The 13,072-nt window shown below is 39.6% G+C and overlaps 1 protein-coding gene across 1 annotated transcript in view; it reads left to right on the top strand.

The window, feature by feature from the left end:
- Positions 1–13,072, top strand: part of sacm1la (SAC1 like phosphatidylinositide phosphatase a) — a 31,507-nt gene that overhangs the window by 2,647 nt on the left and 15,788 nt on the right. The window contains exons 2-5 of the mRNA XM_042506630.2: positions 6,048–6,145; positions 7,371–7,445; positions 7,523–7,650; positions 12,244–12,393. Coding sequence (XP_042362564.1) covers positions 6,048–6,145; positions 7,371–7,445; positions 7,523–7,650; positions 12,244–12,393 — 451 coding nt within the window. The remainder of the gene's footprint in view (positions 1–6,047; positions 6,146–7,370; positions 7,446–7,522; positions 7,651–12,243; positions 12,394–13,072) is intronic.

Here is a 13,072-nt window from a genome sequence, read left to right as displayed (position 1 = left end):
TGTGTGATACTCAAGCTGTTGCTGTTGTTGGACTGCTTGGCAACAGTAATGACCTGTTTCACTACTTACTTCAGTTGAATTGTCTTTCATAAGCTGAAATGGTTGTGGGTTTAGTGTAAAATGAAATGTTTCCCACAAGGTAAAAACAACCTGCAGAGAGGTCACAGTCAAATGCTAAGGTCTAAAGCAGGGGTATTCAATTAAAATTCAAACGGGTCCAGTTGCTAAAATTTCCTCCCAGCAAAGGTCTTAACCTCATATCTAAAATATAATCACAGTTAATTGAACATTTTTACCTCAGTTATGATTAATGAATGATTATTTTGCTTTTTTGTGGTTTGTTTTTTACCCTCATAGTTCACTGACACTGTTTCATAGAACCATGGTTTGTTGGAGTGTAAAAAAACATAGGATTTATTATTATTTATTAAACTTCCCAGCATTACATAAAAAAAGCTTTTAAACAAACTTCAGGTAAATTTAAGCACATTTTGCTTATAATATGCCAACCTCTCCTGACTGCAGGACTCAGTTCAATTTCCATGAAACTTCTGTGTTATTTAGGGTTGGGCAACGCATCGAATACGTCGATTCACGTAACGTGCATCTACGCGTCGCACTGTTTCTCACAGCGTGTGTAATAAGAGCGTGAGCAGCGCCAGGCGTGTTGTTTTTTGTTTCGGCGCTGGTGTATCAAGTTAGAGCGTACACACTGCTCGCCCTAGCATGCTCTTGTTAGGCACGTCTGAGCTGCGTCAGCTGCAGCACATCTAGCGTTTTTCTACACGTGACGGTCACGTTTGTTGACTCTTTACGACTTTATACTGCTGTTGCTGTAGTCCTGTCTGAGGCTGCGCCTGTGCAGTAGGCCTTGGTTGCGCAGATGCTGTCCTGCTCGACACGACCTTCTACTGTCATTATTATGCGTCATGCCTCCACTATTAATATATTCATGGGACTCTTATCAACACCTACAATATTTGCTTGCAACATTACATGCTATCATAGAGTGCATTAACTAATTTTATGTCTATCGCTATTGTTACCATTATTGCTGTACATAGCGGTGACGAGGGCCACGGGTGCTCATCGTCAGCCCAATGTGGGCAGACAGCCGACCATCAGCTTGGTGTTTAACGGCCTTTACAGAGTGAGAATCCTACCAGAGTGAAGTGACCTAGAAACATGATGCTTTTCATCAAGGTCAAGGAAAAGTGGTTACGAAATGAAAAGGGCTGACGTTCCTGCTGACTTTAGACCAGGTATCACCAATTGGCGGACTGCAGTCCGGATCCGGACCAAAACTTTGTCCTAGCCGGAACCGTGGCCAAGTTGTAATAAAATGTAAGAATGAGAACAATATCTTTTTAAGTAGTAAGCTACTGCTGGGCAGTTAATCGAAAAATTAGGACCTCTAACCGACATAATGTTGCCCATGTTTGGTATTTCGGTCATTTAAAAACTCTATTAGCCCTTTTTCCACCGGGGCTGCCAACTCCCACGCATCTACCGTGCGCCTCACGCTTTTGAGCTTTGTCTCACGCTCTCATGACACAGAGGAAAATCTCACGCAAAAACACAGCAAGGGCAGAAGTGCTGAACAATCATGCAAAAAAGGTGGTCCGAAAGCAGTGAGACAGATGAACAGAGCGCAGCTTCTCCTCAAAGCATCAAAGTGTCTGAAACAGACACATTTGCAGAGGTGGAAAGTGACTTCTTTAGACTTCTACAGACTGCTTTGTGTTATTTTCAGGTTTAATCAGAGTTTGTATGGGATTATTTAGAAACATCAGGATGCATAGTTCCGTGCATCATCCAGCCGCTCGTGCTGAGCTCTCATTATTATTACTAGGGGCAGATGTAATGTTTTTGGGGCCTGGGGCCACAAGCACATGACCTTATTCACCCTTTCTCTAACTGGGAATGTTGGCAGCTATAGGAGAAGTAGGCCTACTCAAAAGCTTTTAACTCCCAAGTAAAATGATTAATAGCACTAAGGCTGCACCTAATGATTATTTTTTTTATCGATTATTTTTTTGATTAATCTATCGATTATTTTTTTAATTGATCTAACTATTATTTTTTTTATTACTCAATAAATATAACAATACATTTACTAAAAATAACATTTTAAAACATGTCATCCACTGCAGGGCATTATTTCCCAACAAAAATAGCCCTGGCTTAACTGGTAATCTGTGTTTTACAGTCTGATATAAAGTCTCTCCAAAATAAAATTAATGCAAGAGCTTGTTCCACTCAAGTAAAAGGAATGTAAAACAATCTACATTTAGCAATCCAACAGCAAAATAAATAAAACAATGTAAAATTCAAGTCACTTTTCAGAGGAGTAACAAAACTTTTACTCTGTTACAGAAACAACCCTCAAATCTAGCAGTCCAACAAAACATCTTACAGTAAAATTAGTGCTATTTAAATAACACGTTAACTTTTCTCTAACAGAAATAATTATAACTAGTACATTCTTTCTGCATCAAATTAGTCCAGCCTTAACTGGGCCTTAAGGCACACCGCTGCCTGCTGATATGAGTGCTGTAGTTTCATATTTATAAGCACATATTCCACTCATTTATGAAGTTATACAAGCTTCTGCACAGCTTACAACCCCGTCCTGTTAATGTTTCAAAATAAAATGCATTGCATCAGCAAGTGATGGCATTCAGTCCACAGAGACACAGATAGCTTTTGTTTTGAAAGGGAAACAAGGAAGTTGAGGTAAAACAAACATCTTTGTATTTCCTCATCTCTGTGACAGAGAGAGACTTTAAACTGCAGTATAAAGCGGTAAAGAGCCAACAAACGCGAGCGTCACGCGTAGAAAAACGGCGAGACACCGTTTCTCTAGATGTGCTACAGGTGACACGCAGCTCAGACGCGCCTGACAGGCGCTGCTCGGGCGAGCAGTGTGCAGCTCTAACTTGATACACGAAAGTCGAAACAAAAAACAACACGCCCGGTGCTGCTCACGCTCTCATTACGCGCGCTGTGTGAAATGGTGCTACGCGTTAAGTGCGACGCACGTTAAGTGAATCGACGTATTGACGTAATCAGTTGCGTCGCCCCAGCCCTACCTGAGAGGCAACCTAGTTAGTGAAATGCAGTAAAAAGACAAGAGCCTTTGCAAATGGAATGATCAAGAGAGGGAAAAAGGAGCTCAGTATATCCTAGAAAGTCCCCTGGCAGACTAAACCTATGTCAGCCTAACTATGGGCTGCTCCAGGCAACCTTAGCCAGCCCTAATTATAAGCTTTATCAAACAGGAAGGACTACAGTCTACCCTTAAAAGTGGAAATGGTGTCTGCCTCCCTGACCGAAACTGGAAGATGGTTAAAAAAAAAAAGATAAAAAAGGAGTGTGGTAGCTGAAGGCTCTGGTTCCTATCCTACTTTTGGAGACTTTGTAAGTAAGGAGGAGGATTTTAAATTCAGTAATGGATTTTACATGGAGCCAGTGCAAAGAAGCTAAAACAGGAGAAATATGGTCCCTTTTCTTGGTTCCTGTTAGTACACATGCAGCAGCGTTCTGCACCAGGAGAGACTTCAGGGACTTGATGGGGCAACTGGATAGTAGGGAGTTACAGTAATCCAGCCCAGAAGTAACATATGCATGCTCTAATTTTTTGGCGTCTGTTTGAGACAGAGTATGTCTAATTTTTGCAATGTTACGCAAGTGAAAGAAAGCAGTCCTTGAAGTTTGTTTTATATGGGAGGCAAAAGATAGATCCTGTTCGAATATAACTCTGAGGTTCCTTACAGATGTGCTAGAGGCCAAGGCAATGCCATTTAAAGAAATTATATCCCTAGAAAAGGAGTTTCTGAGGTTTTTGGGAGCAATAACTTAAGTTTTGTCTGAGTTTATCATAAGGAATTTGCAGCTCACCCAGGCTTTTATGTCCTAAAGGCATGCTTGCAGTCTAGATAACTGATCAGTTTCATCTGGCTTCATAGATAGATACAGTTGCGTATCATCTGCATAACAATGGAAATTTGCAGATGTTGCCTAGAGGAAGCATATATAACCACCAAATAACCAAATACAGCCGCCTGCTGATGACTTCTGTTCTCTACCCGTCTCTGCTGATGAGCTGCCCAATCTGAGTAGCACATGCATGAAGTAGTGGTACGGGAACACCACTGAGGCAAACAAACCACACACAGAACTGCATGATCACAGTTTATGGACTTGTGCATTTTAGAAAGAAAAAAATAATCCATTGACCTCAAAGCAAACATAAAAAAAGCCTTCATAGAAATGTAGCGTCAAAGTGTAGAGTCAAAGTAATACATTTTCAAAAAAAAAAAAAAAAAAACTCAAGCAAAAATTGTTCAGGACAGTACTTAAGACTCAGTTACAGTCTACCACTGCTGAGGAGTGTCATTGCATCTTGCATTTTGGGAATAGTGAGGTTGTGTCTTGGCATTCAAGATCCAACATGTTTAGCTTGGACAAGGCGCATGTCATATCACACTTTGTTGCATGTCATATCTGTGTCTCTCTCTTTGTTTCCTGACTATCTATGGACATGTAGGTGCTTGTAACAGCCAGAGGTGTGTCTTGCAACAAAGGCTTCTCATGAATAAAGGTTGGGTGAAAACCTTTTGAGAGAGCTGGAATTACCTGTGCTCTAATGTCTCACATGATAAATTAAGCATGATGTACATTTCCACAGCATAATTTCCATCAGTGCATACTCTACTCCCCACCCTGCTGCTCTCACTGTCTCTGTTTTATACAAACACTGTTTTCATTCATCAGTGATTTACATTCAGTGTTACAGTTTATGTCTCAGTTTACCTCGCAATCGAGTTACTGTCAATAAAAAAACACCCAAAGGTGTTTTACATTAAAAGGCCACCAGGAAAAGGAGAGATGACAATATTAAATAGATTTAAGTCTTTTTATGGTGGAATGTGTGTGCAGGAAGAGTGTCAAAGATGGTATCTTAAAATCAGTTAAAAAAATTGAAAAGTAGAGGTGACAGGAAATGATGAATTTATGAAAACAGTATTTTTTTTTAAAAGGAGAAAGTATTTTAAGCCGAGTAGTGAATATGACATGACTATTGTATGCTGTGTAAATGGACATCATAGCGAATTTAGTCAGATTGAATTGGTAACAGATTTAAAAAAAGAGGGAAATATCTAAGGGAATATACTTTTCAAACAGGAAAAACTAGAACTAAAGGCCGTATTGACTCTATATTTGAGATGAATAAATAAAGGCCAAAATCTGATCATTTACAGCACTCATATTCTCCATTCATAATGGTATCCTTTTCTGTAAGATTTTTCTTAAGGCATTCTTGTCTTTATTTATTTATAAGCTTCAGTGCCGGCAATAGCCATAGCCAGAGGTACTATGTTTTTGGGTTGTCCATCCTGTTTTGTGAATAGGATATCCCAAGATTGCCGAAAAGGAATTTCTTCAATTTTAGCACAAATGTCCAGTTCAACTTAACAATAAATTGATTAGATTTTGGTGATCATAGGTCAAAGGTCACAGTCACTGTGACCTTTTCTGTCTCATTCTTGTGAACACAATCTCTTCAGAACAGCTTGAGGAAATTTCATCAAATTTGGCACAAATGTTCACTTGGACTCAACAATGAATTGATTAGATTTTGGTAGTCAAAGGTCAAAGTAACTAATCTTGCGTCAGTCTCATTCTCGTGAACACAGTTTCTCAAGAAGGAGGCCTTCAGGGAGTTTTCCACAAATTTGGCACAAACGTCCACTAGTTATATGTTTTTAGCTATGTTGCTTGAGTTTATCTATCAATAAATTAATTATAATACCTTGTACAATGTCAGACTTTGTATTGCAAAGCAGCAAAGAGTGATATAACTCTCCTTGCATCATTGCTACTGCCACACAAGCAGCTGAGTTTGTTTTGGAGCAGGAGAACATTAGCGTCCCAAATCTTCATCTGTAGCACATTGTGCTGATTTCTTGGTAAATCTGACCAAACATGTACAAGCTTCGATTACTCCTGGATGGAACTTTTGCATCTGTTTTGTTCTCTCACAGGCACACGACCCCAGAGAAGTTCTTCATTGAGGCCTGTGATGAGGGGGCTGATGCTGTCCTGGCAATCGACAGGGTCTCAAATGAGATGACCCTAACAGGTAGAAAGTTTTTAACAGTTCAGTCACTCTTCATCGCTAACACTAGGTTGAGACACATATAGATACATGTCTCAGTTCTCACCACCTTTGAACTTCAGGCTGTTGAGCCTTGTTTTCATCCTCCTGCATTAGCCAGGCATGACATAGATTTTTATTGTCAGAATACATCAGACAATTTAAAAAAGTACCTTACAGTCAATCAATTAACATGTAAGTGGCACTATACATCTTCCAGGAAAGCGAACAGGACTGATAGTGTGCAACCCCAATTCCCAAACATTGTGACATTGTTCAAAATGTAAATAAACACAGAAAAAAATGATTTGTGCATATTTTGACTTATATTCAGTTGAATACAGTCCAAAGACTAGATATTTAATGTTCAAACTGATAAACTTTATTGTTTTTTAATAATATACACATGCACATACTCTCATTCTGAATTTGATGTCTGCAGGAACATGTTTACTACTATGTGACATTACCTTTTCTTTTAAAAAGAGCCAGCATTTGGGAACTGAGGACACTAACTGTTGAAAGTGAAATTCTTTCCCATTCTTGTTTGATATACAGCTTCAGTTGTATCACAGTCCGGGATTTCTGTCATCATAATTTTTCCGTCACATTGCTCCACACATGTTCAGTGTGAGCCAGGTCTGGACTGCATCATCATCAACAGATCATCAACAGAATTAGTTTTGCAATGAATACGTGTCAAACGTCAGCATTTACACATACCTACAGTACAAGGTACAAGGTAATTTTATGGTCATTTTACTTAAACGTAGTTTAAGAGGAAATTAAATTTAAGGTGATCATAAATCCTGCTACATCTTTTGGCGTCAAAAGAGAAGTTGAGTCTCACAGCCTGGGGACAGAAGCTGCTCTGTAGTCTGGTGGTTCAGCAGCGGATACTTCTGTATCTTTTTCCAGATGGCAGCAGCCACAGTCTGTTCACCCTCTAACAGTAAGACTTGCTGTCCTACCTGAGCTTTCCCCCGGTGCCCTTAGGAAACTCTACAATACCCTGTCATTATGCAGTCATATGTGTCCACATTATCCTTTTTTTGGTGTAACATCACTATCAAGGTAAACACAAAAGCATAATTTAAAGTGATTTTTTTGTCTTCTCAATCTTCCTTACATTTAATAGGGGAGGCACATTACAGGAAGTGAACAATACAGATGGAATAGGACATTTAATCACTATTTTTTTTAACAACAGGCAAAAAAGATGTCCCTCCCTCAGCAGTCACCAGACCTATATGTGGCATCATGGGAACCATTCGCCTGGTAGCAGGTAGGTACCACGCTGATACAGCAGTGCTCAGCTAAGCTTGTCTTTGACGTCTGTGACTGACCAGTGACACCCCACAGGGATGTACCTGATTGTCATCACCAGGAAGAGGAATGTGGGCAGCCTCCTGGGCCACGCTGTGTGGAAGGCTGTGGATTTTGACATCATCTCTTATAAGAAGACAGTGCTGCACCTCTCAGAGATCCAGGTCAGCAATACTGTTCTCTCAAACTCTGCAGCAGACAGTGATTCTTTGGAAAATACACTTGTGTTAACAGTAGGGCTTGGTGATATAGAGGCAATAAAATATCATGGTATTTTTAAACAAACACCTGTATCAATATTGTTGGGTTGACTATTGGTGCTTTTGCAAATTATTGACACAACAAGATTTTTGATAAATAATCATCATTAATGTGGATATTATGACTAAGTGGGACTGATAGAACAGTCAGTGGTAAGTTCAGAAATTGAATCATTTCACTGTAATGGAGCCTTTTTAAACCAGAAACAACATTTTGGATTATGATTTCCAAAATCTAGAGGATATCTAGTCTCATATCACAATATTAATATAATATTGATACGTTGCTCAGCACAAATTACCAGCATAGACTGTAGATTGAGCTGCAGTTCCATCCTTTTTGCCAGGTGAGATGTTGGTGGTGTTTTCTGACCATGAATATTTCCCACACAAGAACTAACAGGAAGTCAGTGTTATTTCCCTGCTGTTCAAGACCATGTCCTTATTCGGCATAAATTTAGGGACCTTATTTCTCTCAGCAACATTTCTTTAGATGAAGCTAACACTAAACTTGATTCCATATTCCAAAACTATTTTCACCTACCTATTTTCACTTTGTTAGTGTGACTTGAGATGCTTTATTAGGAAAAGAGAGTTTTTTTTATCTTGCTCTTCATATTAAATGACTCCACTGATCTCCATCTGGATTGTGTTTTATCAATTAACCAGGTCCTAATAACTAATATCGGTTATCTGTAATTTAAAAAATTAGGGAGAGCTAATCCACTTCTATCTTTACTTCATTTCATTTTTAATCTCATCTTGAGGTCACCCCAAAGAAATTTAACATTGAAACCCATTTCTTAAATGTAGCAGATTAAAGATTTCTTATTCTGTTCTTCCTACCCCTAAATATCCAATTCCAGCTACATCCCAATCCACTTGTATGTCTCCTCTGGTATTGAAGGAATGTGATCACATAGTATAAGAGCCTGTTACTGTATTTTAAGAATATACCCAGATACTAGACTGCATTGACTTATTGTATTCACAAGTGCCAGCAGGACTTTGTATGATTTTTTAAAGAATATAAATATATATAACCCATGCTTACTAAATCAGTGCTGTCAGGGACACACAATATGTTGGTCCTCTGACACTTGCAGGAGATTTTGATATTTTAATCACATATTACATTTGTGTCAAAATGACTCTGAAGATACCATACCTTCAAGATCATACCTTGTATCTCCTCAGTCCCTCTCCTCACCATTTTTTATTTTGACTGTCCAGTGAGGCTTATGTGGTAGGCTGGTAGGACTTAAATACTGTTGGTGGTTGTGTTTGATGGTCCAGTAGACTCACACTCTGTTCTGTTGAGTGTTTTGGAAATTCAGACAACCTGTCTCGGTGTCTGTCAGGCATTGAGTCTCTCTGAGCGAGACCTCAGGTTTCAGGATCAGTCTGGATTATACTGTGCGATCTCATTTCAGAGCCACTGGCAGTGCATTATTCATCTGCTGCTATTCCTGGTATACTCATTGATAGAGAAGCCGCGGCTGAAAACTATGAGACTGTGGTCAAACACTTTACGCTGTGTAGATGTATGAATGGGAAACAATATTGTGTTGGTTGTAATGGATAAGACTACCAAATACAATCTAGTCTGCAAGTATAATCAGTGTTAAAACAGGACGGCCAAAAGCTGATCTCGTGAGAGGAACTCAAGAAAGCAGATGGAGTGAGTTAACAGTGGAAGGGTGGAGGTGAAACATCAGGCTTCAGCCTCTGTGCTAACTGGCTTAGCAGTCAGATCCTATTAGCCCAGCAGAGATACACAAAGCTCTAAAAGCAGGAAACTCTTGGAAAGATGGAATGGAATGGTGAACGGGTACGCTAAGCCGTCCCAGCAGCACAAAAGTTTCAAATCTGAAAGACCTTCAGTAAATCCACCCTTCACTAAGCCCCTTAGTTACTGTTGCAATGCCTGTCAAGTTGTGCACTTTAGCACGGCACATATTCAGTTTACTGTGAGAATCATTTACCTTTGAAATGCGAATAATTTTTGAGACAGTGGGTTCCTGATTTGAGACAGAGACAATCAAAAGCAGCTCCTCAATCCTAGTTGCTAGACACTGACTTTGTCCGCTGAACAACAACAGCTGGCAGATTCTGTTAGCCGGAGCTAGTGACCTGATTCTGTGAGTTGGATGAAAATATACTCTTTGGCTTATTTTCAGTGTTTCATCCTGACTTGTTTTAAAGCTAGAAGTTTGTACAAGTGTCAAAGACACACAACGGCTGCAAACATGATATCATGCTAAAAGACTGAAGCTGAAGCTAATAGGTCCCAGGTAAAAAGTCAGCATCCTCACCAGCTCATGATTTATGCAGAGGACATGGATATAAAGGAGCAGTAATAAAGCAATAACCTATCATATGCTTTGCTTTCTAGCCGTGTTGCTGTGTTATTTAGCTAGTTAGCTAATGCTATGGTAGCTGTGCCTTGCAGTACACACAGGGATGATTTAGGGCAGTGACATGGAATGTTAAAATGAGGCTCAGACATTGATGAAAGGCACAGATTTTTTTTGACCAAATACACACTTTAGATAAAGTTCAGTTGAGGTGCTTTTTGGCTGGAAGCAGACACACAATTTCATGGCCAAGTAACCATGTAACACTTCAACAGCAACTCGGCGATAATGTCAAGTTCATGCTCATGCATATAGTGTGAACACAGCATAAGAAATAACAGTGACATTATGCTTTAAGTTCTAAACAAAAATGTAAAGTTAAATGATAGTTTTTCTTTGGCTTGCATGCACTTGTGCGAACAGAACACCTTGTAGTGTTTGTTTCTTTGCAAATGTCAGAAATCAGCGATTGACCAGTGAAGCATGGGTCTATTAAACACGCAGCAAGATTGAGGGAAATGTAAAAAGAAAGAGTTTGTCATAGTTTTTTTCACCATCTCATCCATGTTATTTAGAGAATAAGCATTAGCGTGCTCACCGTCAGACAAAGCTGAGTAACAGGGACAGGAAAGAGTCTTTTTTAAATTTCCTATAAAACAAAGATTGAGCGTCCTTCATTTGATCCAACCTCAGACACAATGCCAGTTGCTCATACTCAACATCTTTATTGCCAAACCACTGAAGCATAATGACTGAGAAGATGCACCAAAGAAATGATAAACTAAACAAGACAAAATAACAACAAAACTAAAAAAATTAGGTGAATATGAATAACTGCAGTTTTCTCTGGATGTTCAGGTGTTGTTGTGCATTGTTTCTTTGTGAAGCACATGCACACAGTTTTGCAGCTTTGCATTGGGATCTGGGTTCAGACCAGGACTGGATGCATAACTCTGTGTAGATTCATGATTTAAACTGGGTGTACGAACAGAGTCAGAAATGTGCATATGCATTCTTTTCATTGGATTTATAAAGCCGTGCTTACGCCTGATTTCGGTTTTTATAAATCTCAGTCATTGTGGCGCTGGGTGCAAGAGCCTTATTTCAACACCCACAGTTCAACATAAATGGATGTAGAAATGCACATAAACGTGTGTTTACATTCATTACAGCTACAAGTCAGAAATACAGTAAAGACGGTGCAATTTCATTGACTGACACATCGGTAAGGGTTCTCCAGTGGTGCCTGGACGGCTGTAACTATGGACGGCTGTGGATATTTGTAGCATATTTATCACTAATTCATCACGCGTCTGTGAACTATCATCGTGGTAATATAAAGATCATAAGGATTATTAAACATCAGAAAAATGATCAGTGATTCGTTCATGGCTCATGTTGAAACAGACTTCATAAGATTCTTGACAGTATTGTATTAATGGTCTGTAACAGGGAGAGAAGTGTAAACAAAAATGAAATGTACCACTCTGAAAATATTTCACATTAACTTTATAAATGTGTCTGACATTTTACACAACGCTGTGTAGCCTGCAAAAATAACACAAAGTGAAATTGGCAAACATCATAAAAAAATGTTATCCCTCTCTCAACTTAGATCAGTCTCTGAAGAATGTGTGAAGTGCGGACATTCTCACCACACATTCTTCATTTATTGTGTGGGAAAAATGCGGGCTTGGTTTCAGTGCGTACACTTTGTTTATGCATCTGGCCCCTTGTGTGCAACGGCTATTGTGCCCGACAATCACTTGGTATCTCACATAATCACGTTTGCTGAGAACATTAATGATTTTACAACCTCAAGACTTCTCTTTGAATAGCACCCTTAGATCACTTTAGCTTTATTTTTGGCAGTGGTAAGGCTTCAGCAGCAGGAAGCAATCAGTATCATGTTACCTTGCAAAGCTGGTCCACACAGTGAGGGGTACAGATCTGAATGTGGGGGTCTGGTATCACATTGGCACTGAATATTAGCAGATACTAGACAGAGTTGCTGTATTAGGAGAGAAAAAGGTGCATCCCTAACACACACAGTGCCAGTATAACATAAGTGTGCAGTTCCGAGTATTCTGCAAAATGCATCATTGTGAGAACTAAAAGTCTGTTTTGTTTCCTCTTTCAGTCTCAGGAGAACAAGACTTTCCTGTCCATGATCAACAATGTACTGACTACAGATGGCTTCTACTTCTGCACTGACTACGATCTGACACACAGTCTGCAGCGGCTGGCCAACACCAGCCCAGACTTCCAAGAGATGAGCCTGCTGGAGAGGGTGAGACAGCCAATAACTTGCCTTTCACAACTTCACACTCCAAACTCTATCTTTATTTTTTTTTCTTTCAAAATGCTAAAATAGACATAATAGACTGAAACAGAAATGGGTTTATGGTTGTTCTCAGTCATCTGTGTATCACCCCTGTGTTTGTGGCATGTATGCATGTCCTTGTGCACATCCTGTTTGGGCACAGAGGTCCACACATCAGAGCTGCAACGTTTGATAAATAACACATGCAGAAAGGATTTAAATTGCTGTTTTCATTCTCAGTTCTTATCATTTTGACATTGGTGATATTGCTTTGGTACTGGTTAAAACATCTTCAGCGGGTTGGGCTGGGCTGGGCTGGGCTGGGCTGGGCTAAAAATTTTCAAACCGGATCGGACTTGCTTACCAAACTTCTTCATAAAAGAATGAGAACTGTCATCTCCTCTCATCAACCCAAAAGGTAAACGAACACAGTATGTGTGGCTCTCTCCCCTCCGCTGACATTTTATCTCTCTCATGTTGCAGGCACTGGCTGCCTTGTCTCAGCAGTAAATTAAATTCTGCGGCTGACCTGTGTGACACTAGTGGCTCCGTTAGTCCGTTTATAATGTTTATTACATGATATTTGTATTACCACGTACACCACTGTACATTGTAAGCTGCTGCTAATTGGCCTTCTCTGTCTGTC

Source organism: Plectropomus leopardus, chromosome 17 (genome assembly GCF_026936395.1).
Source record: "Plectropomus leopardus strain MGB_pleo_1.0 chromosome 17, ASM2693639v1, whole genome shotgun sequence".
In the NCBI taxonomy this organism is placed as follows: Eukaryota; Metazoa; Chordata; class Actinopteri; order Perciformes; family Serranidae; genus Plectropomus; species Plectropomus leopardus.
Note: the sequence above shows the minus strand (reverse complement) of the source record. Positions and strands in the feature narration are given on the sequence as shown.